The 13,584-nt window shown below is 43.6% G+C and overlaps 2 protein-coding genes across 2 annotated transcripts in view; both read right to left on the bottom strand.

Moving 5' to 3' along the window:
* The window catches only part of LOC122658303 (LOB domain-containing protein 41-like), a 27,352-nt gene continuing 13,768 nt past the window's right edge, over window positions 1-13,584 (bottom strand). Inside the window, exons 3-7 of the mRNA XM_043853225.1 lie at window positions 6,763-6,779; window positions 6,489-6,698; window positions 6,275-6,408; window positions 2,708-2,894; window positions 1-155 (exon numbers count right to left, since the gene is read on the bottom strand). Of these exons, the coding sequence (XP_043709160.1) occupies window positions 1-155; window positions 2,708-2,894; window positions 6,275-6,408; window positions 6,489-6,678 (666 nt within the window). The 5' untranslated portion in view covers window positions 6,679-6,698; window positions 6,763-6,779. The remainder of the gene's footprint in view (window positions 156-2,707; window positions 2,895-6,274; window positions 6,409-6,488; window positions 6,699-6,762; window positions 6,780-13,584) is intronic.
* LOC122657417 (diphthamide biosynthesis protein 3-like) lies at window positions 159-13,309 on the bottom strand. The gene is made up of 2 exons (XM_043852115.1): window positions 12,937-13,309; window positions 159-170 (listed from the first exon to the last, which is right to left on the bottom strand). Exon 1 carries the CDS (start codon window positions 13,197-13,199, stop codon window positions 12,951-12,953), a length of 249 nt encoding a protein of 82 aa, XP_043708050.1. The 5' UTR covers window positions 13,200-13,309; the 3' UTR covers window positions 159-170; window positions 12,937-12,950.

Genomic DNA, 13,584 nt, shown 5'->3' on the forward strand with positions numbered 1-13,584 from the left:
CTAGTAGGCTTCTTCTGGTGGAGGGTCTGAAACCTCCTGTTCTAAAGCCTCCGCCTCCAAATCCTCAAGCTTCCTCTTGTGATCTAAAGGAACATGGTTTACAGCTTCTGCCACCCCTTCTTCTGCCATTGATTTGTCACAGTAATCTATATCCACTGAAATACAAAACCCTAAAACTAGCTTGGGCCAAAAAAATCCCACCTAGAGTTTCTAGAAAGTGATAAAATGGTACAGAAAATGAAACAGAATCTAAGGATGAGAGGAGACCTGTGTGAGAGAGAGGGGTTATGGGTTCACAGAAATTACAGTGACATAGTGATCATGCGGGGTGAGTGGAACGGAGAAAGTGAATGTTGATTTTCAACATGATTTCCACACCATTAGAGCTCAACTCCAAATGAGATGAGTTGTAGAGAAGAAACAAAAAGTGATGGGTAGTGGTGGATCTATGGTTGATAATGAAACCATATATTGAAGGGTGGTGATGGTTAATCGGCTGGACATAAGCTAACTACTACTCATATAATTAATTGAAGGCGGGAAGAAGAAGAACGGAGGAGGGTCGGTTGTCTTCGTCGAGTAGACTACAAAATGCAACGATGACTTGGACGGAGAGAGAAAGAGAGGGGTAAGGCAAGGAGTATGTTATGAAATGTCAGAAATGCCATTTTAAATACCAATTTATAATACAATCAAAAGATTGTAATAACATAAAATGAAATGTCTAGTTTACCCCCACCCAATTGATACTTTTATGTCCCATTACTCGTTTTTTATTAGTCTTTTCACTATTTTGTTATTTTTTCAAATGTAACCCACCCTCCTTGTTAGATGAATAACAACCCATATATTAAATCTAAATAAAACCCAAAGAGACAACTACATTAAATATAAAAATAAAATCCAAAGTGAATGCATGACATGGACTTTTCACGTGAAACAATAAATTGGTAAATGTTCACGTGAAAGGTAGATGACAACAATTAAGAGCCCGTTTGGTAATGTTTATGGTGTTTTTCTATGCTACTGGCACAGGAAAATGGAATCTATCGTTTGATACGTCTGGTCTATTTTCCTGTTTTATAAACCCGTAGCTGTTTTCCTCCACCCTCCCCTTCAATCTCTGTCCTCTTACTGTCCCAATCAACCTCTTGTGGCTTCAACTCGCTTCTCTGGGTCTTTTCTCGACCCTTCAATTATTGTCTTCCAAAGATAAGTATCATGCTAATTATGTCGAAGACAAGAGTTACTATAAAGAGAAAGGACAGCTCAATCCTCTTTTGAAGATCTGTTTATCTACCTTGTCACCCATCTGGAGACACCCTGAAAGGAGGGGAGAAAGTCTGTGTCCTTAACAAAAGATATTTCTCAAGTGTGATTCGAAAATGGCCAAAAGGTAGCAGCGCTCGAGTACTGCCATTCTAAAATGGTACTAGCAGTGCAACATTTAATATCAGCCATTGATCTATATCAAGGCTAATCCTAATCGTTGATTACTTTACAAGCCTTTAACCTATTACTTTCTGTTACAATGACAACCGGTTAACTCCTCTTCTATCAAATGTGAAGGAGCGAAGTGGAGATGGTGTGCAGAGGTGGGTCAAAGATGGAACAGATAGAAGACACAAGAGGATGGCGCTGAATTCTTCTCATCTTCATCAACATGGGCAATGGAGACAATGACTCCCATTCGACCTTCTAATTGAACCCCAAAATTGTGGAAAGAAACCATTACATTCTTCTAATTAAACCCTGAAATTTTGGAAAGAAACCATTAAATTCTTCTGGGATTAAAACCCAAATTTTCCGATGGAGTTTGAGTTCTTAATATCACTTCTAATTTCAATTTCCGAATTTCCGAGAGAGAAAGAGAGAGTCGAAGAGTGGAGATAGGGGTGTCAACGGGCCGGTTTCGGTTCGGACTTTTCGATTTCGGTGTGACTTTTATAGAAACCGAAACCAAACCATTAAGAAATATTCGGTTTCGGTGCGGTTTGGTTTCGTGTCGATTTCGATTTATGATAACGGGTTGATATCGGTTTTGATTCGGTTTGGTACCGGTTTAATATAACTAGTAAGGTCTGGTTAGTGCTAATTTTTCTTCTCTTTCTCTTTTAAGTACATAAAATATTTCAAATACAATGCATCTTTGTATCCTATGTCCTATGTCCTATAGCCTATGGATACAATTGGTTGGGTAATCACTAACAAAAGATATGAGATAAAGTGAGAACCTATCACAACACATTTAGGGGGCAATGGGCCATTAGGCATTTACTGATTTGCTCATTTATCGGGTTAGGTCGGTTTGATTTTGGTTCGGGCCTAACGGTTCGGACTATCGGTGCACCGTCGGGCTAGCCCAAACCAAACCAAACCGTTTGTCTTTCTGGATCCACAAACCGAACCAAACCATTAAGAGTTCGGTCCGGTGTGGTCCGGGCTCGTTCGGGCCGGTTTCATCGGTTCGGGTTGGGTATTGACACCCCTAAGTGGAGATATGGATCATGGAAGAAAGAGAGAATCGTTGCCATGAAAGAAAGAGAGAGAGAAACAAAGAAAGAAAGAAGTGAAGAGTTTCTCTCTGACCGATCCAAATCTAACCTAAGTAATTTTTCCCAATCTTTACTCTTCACGAGACACTACAAATTCCGGCGACGTTGCAGGTAGTGCAAGACCAAAAGGAAATCGAAGAGAGAGTGCCGACTTGAGGTCGAGAGAGAAAGGAGAAGAAGATGAAGGGAGGGAGGAGAACGCTTGAACCGGTTCCGGGTCTTGACCTTGTGAAGCTCTTGAGAAGCCGCAGATTTCTCATCCTTGGAGACATGCCGTATATCGAAAGCTTTCAAGGGAGGGCATGGGTTTACCGTAGCTTCAGAGGAGATTTGAACCACCTATCACGGCCCTAGATCTTTCTAAGCAACCGCGCCAGCACTTAGCACTCACTCTAGCACTAAGTCAGCCTTTCACCAACTCTAGCAAGGGACTTGGGAAGAGAACTTAGAGAACACTAGAGAGACTTTGAAAGAATGCACTTGAATTGCTTGAAAGCTTTTAGTACAAGACTTGATAGCTTGCTTGCTTGATTGGGTGGTTGGTTGGTTGATTGGTTGTGCCTTAGCCAAATGAGGCCACCTCTATTTATAGGCACCTCAACTTACAATGTATGGTTAGGATTTGTACAAGTGTTCTCCATCCAATGGTGGAGAACTTTCTAGCCTAAGGAACTAGAATTTTCCCACCTCCTTTGTGGAGGATTCTAGCTCTTTGGAGAACTCTAGAATTGTCCTCCTTCCTTAGATATTTACAAAGCTTTTCTAGAACCTTCAGAAACTTCTTGACCATCTTTGTTTCTAGAGGTTCTAGAACATATCTAGATTCTCTTCTAGTGTAGAGAGTTCTAGGCCATGGACTAGGTCTTAGCCCAATGTCTAAGTCCATGGGCTTGCAAGTTAGGCCCGTGGGCCTTTGTTGGGCGGGCCGTGACACTCTCCCCGCCCAAGTTGGCGACCCCGCGCAACCTTCTTGGAGAACTTCGTATATGGCTCGCATGAACGCTGTACGCCTCCTCCCGTGTGAAGTAACAACGTCCATTGTGCCACAACTTGAGTCTTCCATGTCTCTCCTCATATGGGCGAGTGTGTTGGCGAGCCTTCTCCTTAGACACCTCCTTTAGGGACTTGTCGAGCACTAACTCCCCGTCTTTGAAGCTTGTCGTCGCCTTCTTTTGCTAGCCCTCCTCTTTCTCTTCTTCTTGGTCTTATCTTTGCAAGACCGGGCCACATCCACCTTCCCCTTAGGTGGTGATTGTTTGTGGATCCTCGATGGCCGATGTCCTTACATCCATCAAGAGTCTTCTTAGTAGGCCTTGCTTCGCATTTACAAGGCCGCCTTCCTTAGCTCCAACCGATACGTCGAGAGTGGAGTCTTGGAGCTTCTTTCCCTCTTTCTCGAGTCGAATCGCGGTCAAGAGCTTGGCACCCTCCTTAGTCCACGACACCGTGGGGACCATGCATGGAGCACCTTCCTCCATGATGCACACCGTGTTGATGAATGGCATGGGTATAGCCTTAACCCTTCTAAGAAAATCCATGCCAAGCACCACTAGATAGTCGTCCATGGGCACCAAGCGGATCCAAGGTGCCGCTCCACGTCCCCATCCGCATCTCGACCCCTCGAGCTATGCCTTGTATGGGACGAGCTTGGGAGTTAACCGCCTTAAGCCATCCTCCTCCTTGGAGACCTTTAGTCCAAGCCTCTTTGCTTCCTCCGTTGAGACAAAGTTGTGGGTAGCACCGTGGTCGACCATGACACGTGTAGGCTTCCCGTTCATCTGCGCCTCCATGTACATCAACCCCTTCGTGGAGTAGTGACCTTGACCTCCGTCTTGGCCTTGATAGCACCAAGCGCATTAGGGAACCCATACGAATCGGCTCTTCTTCTTGACTCTTCTCCTCGAGTAGAGCACTTAAGGCCTTCCTCTTTGGGCAGTCCCTAGCCCAATGTGGCCCATCACACAAGAAGCACTTGTCCTTGGGCTTGAACTTATCCTTCTTGTCAAGACGAGGCTTACCCTCCTTGCCTAAAGAGGGTTTGCTACTACCTTCCTTGGGGTGATGAGCATCGAACCTTGGTCTCCCCACCATTCTCCCCATTGCTCTTTCTTGCTCTGTCTTCTCTTTGGAACTCCATCAATGATTCTCACATTGCTATGGTGAAGCAAGGTCTTGCACACCATGGCGTTACGACTCTTGTGCAGCCTTGTTTTGGAGACCATCCATGAAGTTGAACAATAACTCCTCATCGGTCATACTCGGGACATCGAGCGCAAGAGTGGTGAACTCTTTGACATAGTCCCGAATAGACCCAGATGTTTGAGCCTTTTGATGTTCCTTCTTGCCAAGAAGGTAACATTGTTGGGATAAATTGCTTCTTTAACTCCTTCTTAAACTCATCCTGTGTGTCTATGGTGCACATACCTTTTTCAATATCTCCGCATGTCTTCTCGCGCCACCATAGAGTTCTTTGTGTCGGTGAGGTAGAGTGTAGCCGTCAGACCTTAGTAGGTTCATCCTCGAGTGCCATTGCCTCAAAGTACCTCTCCATGTGCCACACAAAGTTGTCGACTTCCCGCGCATCTCTCTTTCCATCGAATGGCTTGGGCTTTGGTACCTCCACCCTAGGTACCTCACGCGAGGTAGTGGCTCCCCACTTGCAGCTCCTACATATTGCCCAATCCGCTTGTACCTCATCGATGCGAGCGTCCATCTTGGCCAATGCTTCCCATACTTGAGCCTTGAAGTCGTGCAAACTCTTCTCCCGTTGGGCGTGCATTATGGTGTTGAGAGTGGTTTGTAGGGACTCCTTGAGCTCCCCATTTGGCCCACTAGCTCCTCCTTGAGCTCCATCATGTGGCCTTCGAGCTCCTCCCCACTTTGCTCCACAACATCGAGGCGCTCCTTCACCTCGGCCGTTGCTAGCTCCACCGAGCGGGCGTGGCTCCATAGCTCCACTAACGTCCACAGACTTGTCCTTGCCTCTTCGCCTCTCCTTGGTGGGAATGGCCTCCTCCCACGGGCTTGCTCACTCACCATCATGTCTAGCACTTTCGATTCGTTAGCCATGATGTCGAATCTACAAGTATCTTCCTCGCAATCGAAGCTCGATACCACACTTGTCATGGCCCTAGATCTTTCTAAGCAATCGCGCCAAAGACTTAGCACTCACTCTAGCACTAAGTCACCTTTCACCAACTCTAGCAAGGGACTTGGGAAGAGAACTTAGAGAACACTAGAGAGACTTTGAAAGAATGCACTTGAATTGCTTGAAAGCTTTTAGTACAAGACTTGATAGCTTGCTTGCTTGATTGGGTGGTTGGTTGGTTGATTGGTTGTGCCTTAGCCAAATGAGGCCACCTCTATTTATAGGCACCTCAACTTACAATGTATGGTTAGGATTTGTACAAGTGTTCTCCATCCAATGGTGGAGAACTTTCTAGCCTAAGGAACTAGAATTTTCCCACCTCCTTTGTGGAGGATTCTAGCTCTTTGGAGAACTCTAGAATTGTCCTCCTTCCTTAGATATTTACAAAGCTTTTCAGAAGCTTCTCTAGAAACTTCCTTGACCATCTTTGTTTCTAGAGGTTCTAGAACATATCTAGATTCTCTTCTAGTGTAGAGAGTTCTAGGCCATGGACTAGGTCTTAGCCCAATGTCTAAGTCCATGGGCTTGCAAGTTAGGCCCGTGGGCCTTTGTTGGGCGGGCCGTGACACACCGGAGCACCTTTCAGAACAGCTTCAACGGCGGATTGACAGAGTTGCCAGCTTCCAGACCACAACAACCCAACTGAACCATAGATTGGATTCACTATTCTCCCACAAGCTTCGTAGAGAAGTGACCTGAATATCGCTGCAATTAACCAATGGCAAAACAATTTAGCAAATCGAAATCAAATCGAAATCAGAGAAAAACAGAGAGGGGGTAGTTACCAGGACGAAGATGTTCAGGTCCGGCATTAATGAGATTCATGAGCCCAGCACGGCCATAGAACTTGGCAAGGAAGACAGTGGCATGTGCTTGGGATTCTGGGTTTTTGATCCATTGCAAGCAAGGTCTGATGCTGTAGTTCTCGCTGCAACCTTTGCGGAGAACTCGACATCCATTACAACTCATCCTCATCTTTGTTGCTTCTGCTTCTACTTCTGCAACTATTGCTAGAACTTATCTTTGCTGACTTCGATCGATTGAGAAATGGAGAAGAAAGAAAATGATTTGAATGAGAAAGGAGAAGAAGACGAAGAGAGTTCATTCTGCTTTGACCTGCACACCTTTGCAAGAGAAAGAGAGAGTTTCACTGTAACAGCCGGTTATAGGTTAATGGTAGAAAAGCAATGAACGGCTTAGATTAATCTATATTCATCAACGATTAAGATTAATATATAAATAGCAACGCTTGCAGTGCTCAAGCGCAGCTACCACTCACCCTTCGAAAATAATCAAGCCCGAAATGCTGTCCTAGAAGCCTCACCTTCGTGGTGGTTGCAGAATCACTTCTTACATTTCTTTTCTACGCCCCCCCCCCCCCCCCCTTCCTCCTTCAAGATACTGTAGAGAAACCAATTTTCACCCGATCTAGATCCAGTTACACTCAATTCCAGAAAGTTTCATCCTCACCCGTTGTGTGTCTTCGACAGCCCTGGGAATGAAACAGCCTTTAATAAGAAAACAACTGCAGAAAATGTGCGCATCATGGAGCTTTTCCTTGATAGCCCTGACGCCAAGATCCAAGGTATTCTAGTTACGTCTCTCCCTGCATCAATCCCGCCCCCATTCCTCGTCTGAAACACCCCTGCCATTGTAGACACCCAATTTTGCCCTCCGCCAAAAAGCAAAAGAATGCTCCATTTACAGTATCCAGCACTACGCGGTAAAGTTGACCACTTTTACCCCTAAAGTTGGGTGCTAAAAGCCACCCAAAGAAATTATTAAAAAAAAAATAATTCAGAAATAAGAGATACTGGTGAAGCATGAATTTTGCCAGCCAATCCAGAGATTCTTTGGCGAAAAAAGTGCTGATTCACCAACGAATCCCCAAAATTACTAACGCAATAGCAATTTGTCAGCACTAGGGGTGTCAACGGGCCAGGCTGGGCACTTTCCTATTCCCCTCTAGATCTAAATGCTCTCACCTCAACCATCTTGTAGGTCGTGTAAACCATTTATCCTACTGGAAATGTAATCTCTTCTCCCAAGCACAAAGGACTATTCTAATAAAATCAGTCTCAAGTGCTATTCCGACCTATCTGATGTCTTGCTTTCTATTTCCCTCCAAAACATGCAACACTTTGGATTCAATTCAAGCAAATTTAGGAAAGGGAATCATGAACCCAAAAAGAGCCTCAACATGATACCTTGGTCCTCCATATGCAGACCAAAATCTCTTGGAGGATAAGGGCTAAGGCTCAGTTCTACTCACAATAAAGCCGCCTCAAACTTGCTTGGCAACTGCTCAAACAAACTGCCTCTGGGTCCGCATAATTATAGGAAAGTAAATCCATTCAAAATCCATCTTGGACAAATCCACTAAGTGGAATAGAGGGTTCTGGTCTTGAAACAGCCTAAAGGCAACATCCACTGACCTCTACAATATCATCTGTTGGAGTCCGGCTAAGCTGGCTCCTCGTATGAGGAGGGAGAGGACTCTCCTTGCACACTCGTTGGCCAACACGTGTCCTTCCCGAAACTGTACACTGGTTCTCATGGTTTGCATTTTTTTAAAATATTCAACCAACTTCTTCTTAGAACAGCACCGCTCCAGTGCCCCACCCCATCCTCTGCAACCCCGCCCCCACCCCCACTTCGCAACCCTGCGCCCCCACCTTCTCCTTTTCTCTCCTCCTGCTTCTACTACTCTTTCTTCCTCGTGCACAGTTCCCCCAACAGCAATAGCAACAGCAACAAATCAACGTCGTAATCTTGCTGCCCTCCACACCGTCAAGAACAAAGATCCCCCGCATTCAGATTTCTTCTCCACCTGAGACTTTGCTGCACCCAATCCTTGCTCCACCTTCGCCAAGTCTCCTCTGCTCCCAACCCCTCCGCCACTGGTCGATTCAAACGCTTCCCCCATCTCTATCTCTGTATCGCAACCCCCTTCTGCCACATCGCCCACAGCTGCAACCCCCTTATGACCCACCTATCCCACCCCTCTGTTAGAGAGTTGTTTGACCGCGCTCTCCAACTGATCCAGCTGGTTGCCTCCCCCTCCTCTGGAGAAGATTGGTGGGGTTATTTTTGTCCTGTGGATCAATGCACCATAGATGTGATCCAGTACATAATGAAGGATGCTCGGATTTCCAGTAACCAGCTCCAAATGAAAAAACCCACAACTGAAACACCTCCAAGTCACAGAGGAAGGAATATTTGGATCTGATCATCCGATAATGGGTTGGGTTATAATTTACAATATCAGAGATGTTCCAATTCAATTCTCTCTCAAAAGCACAAATGTCAAAAAAGGGGAAAAGAGGAAAAAAATTCTTATCTGAATAGACCACTGATCACAACTTATCTCCCTTTTTCTCTTCTCTTCTCTTCTCCTTTTATTTTCTTAGATATATAGCCATACCGGAAAGAGAAAATGCAAAAAATCTGGAAGTGAGGATTTAAAAAGGAAAGAAAGATCGACAACTAGTAGGAGTCTCAGGCTCGCAGCGAGAAAATAGGGGGGAGAAGGTGGGGGCGCGGGGTTGCAACTAGTGTTAGCTAGAACTGATTTAGCGGAGATTTTTGGGAAACTATCAATGACGGATGGATTCCCACCAGCCCATGGTGGCTACACCAAAACCTCCAATCTTCACCAGGGGAGAAGGTGGGGGCGCGGTGTTGCAGCAAGGGTGGGGGTTGTGAAGGGGGGGGTGGGGCACTGAGGCAGTGCTGGTGGGACACTGGGGCGGTTCTTAATGAAAAAATAAACAATTTATACCCAGTATACACTTTCGTGATGGAAACGTGTCGGCCAAGTGAGTGTGCAAGGAGAGTCCTCTCCCTCCTCGTATGAGGAGCTGAGCCGGACCCCATCTGTTGGAGGGTAGGTGATGGACTGTCAATCAATATCTAGACCGATCTATGGTTACCCAACTTCCAAGATTTACGCATCCCTCTCTCAGTGGAGAGCTATCCCCTTTACACCTATGTCGATGATTTGATTCACAAGAAGCAATGGAACCAATCCCTCATCTACTCCATTTCTCAAAGATGATAGCAGATGCTATTATTAGTATCCCCCTCAGTGCCTCTCCTCATCCAGATCAAATTTTCTCACCCATTACCAAATCTGGTCTCCTCACCATTAAAGTTGCGGCAACTATCCAAGAGCCTCTAAAATCTAAATCCAATCATCAGACCTCTAATGATAAGTTGGTTTGGAATACCATTTGGAAACTCAAATTACTCCCCAAATTTAAATTTTTTCTCTAGAAGATCCTAAAAGGTGGCCTTCCTTATCTATCCAAACTCAAACTCTTCATTAACACTAATGATCAATGCAGATTCTATAACTCTGCAGCGAAGACCAATTGGCACCTCTTCCTTGCCTATAATTTCTCTAAACATATCTGGTCGACCGGCTACCTCGGGCTTCAAATTGAAGTCATTCACAGCAATAGTATCCTAAATTGGGTCAAAGATCTCATCACCAACTCCAACATAGAAAAAATCTAATCAAACCCACATCTTGATCACCGTCTCCATCACAACCTATTTCATTTGGATCGTGAGAAATAATTTGATCTTCAAGAACGTCAAACCAAACCCATACCATCTTCTCTCCCAAATAACCAAATGGGAGTAAGACTTTCAAATCCTCCCATATTCGTTGGAACAACATACACCCCCATCTGCCCACCACCTACATCTTCCCCTAATTTCTATCCCAACCTACCCACGACCGACAACCCCATTATCAGCACAGACAACAGCTTTGAGCAATCTCAAAGGAAGAAGGGTGGGCAGCCATTATTATATCTAACAAACAATTTTCTTTGGCTACTATGAACTTCGACACTACAGGAACAGCCCCAGAAGTTGAAGCGAGATGAATACAACAAGGGACATCAAAAGCATCATCGCTAGGTCTCAAAAACCTTGAACTCTGGACCGACTCCATAGGACTGGTGCAATGGTTGACTAATTCGGTTGCTCATCCATGGCCATGGGAGCTATTGTTTTCGATTTGTACTCCTTTGTTAAAACTGTGAACTCATTTTGTATTAAATAATGGACAGAAGTACTATTAGTATCGCACATAATATTGCTTGTCAAGCTAGATCTAGCAAGCTGAATGCATGTATCTCTAATGATGTAACAAACTTCATCTTTAAATAGTTCAATAAATTTCATCTCTTGCACCAAAATAAAACATAGTTAACTCAAACTTGCAATGAAAAAAAAAATTAATTCAAGGGAAAATGATTCTCATGATGCCAATGTGCAGATTCATGTAATGTCTTACGCCCCACCTGAAAATGATTCTCATGATGCCAATGTGCAGATTCATGTACTATCTTATGCCCCACCTGAAAATGATTCTCATGATGCCAATGTGCAGATTCATGTACTGTCTTACGCCCCACCCGTGGACCCTACACACTCTCTTCTCATTAGATCCCCCTATTGACCATTTTGATGTAGTAGCAACCCCTCTCCCTTAAAACTCAAAAACAAAATGGATAAATTTTCCTCCCCTGTATTGTTTTTCCCATCAATAAATCCATTAGTACCCTTTAACAAATTCAGATCCTGTCCCTCTCCCTCTCCCTCAACTCAAACACAAAAGGGATAAATTATCCTCCCCTATATTGTTTTTCTGTCCAACAAATACATTATTTGTATTCTCTAAGAAGTTCATATCCATTTCACCCCCAAAATATGGCCTATGTATTGATAAAGGGGGAGGCCAGCTTTCTTCCATACCCTCAAACAAACAATGATGACAATAGATGCAAGCTAATACAGGATGATTAAGGTAATTGATGCAAGTCAAACAACGGGTATATCAGCAGTTGTATTGTTACGTGCAAGGATAATCTAAAAATAAAATAAGAACGAGAGAGAGAGAACAAATAGGCTAGGGTTTTGGCTTTATCGACGAACCCGGAGGAAGCCTAACTCGTCTCTAAACAGAGAATTTCTAAGGATACAATACTTCCCCTTCCTTCATAGAAAGAAAAATAAATAGTTGGGTTGAGATAGCAACCAACTACAAGACTCCATGTAGTTACAACCTCTGAAGTTAAGATAACTACTAACACTACTACCACTCACGTCTAACTTTCACCACTAACACAGTTACATAGGCTATACTAACTACTTACAATTGCAAATCAAAATACTCACGTACATACCAGCACATAACATGTATGTTGCAGTAGTTTTCAATACTAAATAAATTAGGACAGATACAACAGCAAGTTCTTTTCTTTTTTCTACAATAGAAAAAAAATAGGAATAATGTAACGTTGGTCCAATTGAAGAAACTGACCTTATGACTGAGACTTCGATTTTTCAAGAAGAGTCCAGACTAACTAAAAAACCCTCATCTTGACTGACAGTGGAAGGATTTCTTCATATTGTACCCCTCCCCCTTTCACTTCATTCACCTTATAATCTGATCCTCTTCTTTTTATGTCTTCTCAGCCAAAAGAATCTATGGCTCTTCTTCTGCTTTCACTCTTCTTCTAATTTCTCTTCAATTTTAGTCATTGCAGTCCGTAATGGAAGTCCTTGCAGGCATGAACACTGTGGAAGAAAAAACCACAGTATGTATTGGACCCCACTCATCCTCCTGCGTCTTTTTCATTCAATCGATTGTCACGGTAAAAGCATGTAATGGGTTTCCACGGCTTTCTCATTCATTGCCTGAGATTTATCTAACAACAGATCAACTATTCACAATGAGGGCAATGTGAATAAGGCCACAAGACAGCCGTATTGCGAGTCTTGCGACAACCCACCCTGTAAAATTTCAGGATGAATGTTTGCTTTGTACCCAATTGAAGAATCACTTTAACCGAAGGAAACACCGCATCAGCAAGGGGGTGTCTCCAGAAAAGGGGAAAAAACCAAGGAATTTCAATAAAATCGCATCATAATGAAACAATTTTATAATTATAAATTATAATAATTACCTAATCATCGAAAAATTTACCCAATCATAATAATTACTTACTCATCGAGAAAATTACTCATAAAAACCAGTTTTGCTTAAACTGGTTTTATATCAATCTTATATTCAATTTTCGCCGAAATCTCTTTACAAAACCAGATTAGAAATCTCGAACACTCTTAAGGAAACTAATAATTGAATGCCATCAAAAGTTCAAAACTGTTACAACTCATCAAGGTAACAAGAAGAAGAAATTCCAAGAGTGCATAAACTCTGACCAGAATTTCTAGGCCACGGCGACCGGGTGCTGTTTCGAAGGCTCAAGATTGTTCTTCTTAGATTCTCCCAAGAAATCTTCCATATTATAGATGACGGTTATGTAAAGAGAACAGCTTGGGCAACGAGCAATTTCTTCCCCAAGACTTAGCTCCTCCTTGGTAATCTGAAACAAGTCCCCACATGGGCACGGATAGGTGTAAGCTTGAAGCCCTTCGTTCCACTCCATGTCTTCGATTTCTACATCATCGTACGACATCCTTGTTCTTCCCTTTCGTGGAATAAACGAAGTTTGATCGAGGGAACCGGAAAGAAAATTGGATGCGGGCGATTTTGAGAAAATTAGGGTTTACAAACGCAACCAAAAGCCAGAGAGTGGTTTTATGCTTCGGCGGTGTTTGTCCCTTAAGGCAGCACGCAGCATAGAAGACGCGTGAATCTTCCGCCTGAGTTAAAGTGATTTGTATCTTGTCATCGTTCTGTATCTGACGCTGTCTCTCTTTCCAATCTGAAAACCTCATGGCCCACAACTGTGACGGCGTACTCCTTGTGTACATCGTAGGATTGGAATCTTTAAATTGGAATATTACAAGAACACTGAATTGTAGTTATGTTCTTGGAAATTTTTTCATCACCTGTAAGGC

The sequence above is a fragment of the Telopea speciosissima genome, chromosome 4 (assembly GCF_018873765.1).
Source record: "Telopea speciosissima isolate NSW1024214 ecotype Mountain lineage chromosome 4, Tspe_v1, whole genome shotgun sequence".
Lineage (NCBI taxonomy): Eukaryota > Viridiplantae > Streptophyta > Magnoliopsida > Proteales > Proteaceae > Telopea > Telopea speciosissima.

Coding starts and splice junctions, on each gene's coding strand:
- LOC122657417 (XM_043852115.1), bottom strand. CDS start 13,199: ATGTCGTACGATGATGTAGAAATCGAAGACATGGAGTGGAACGAAGGG.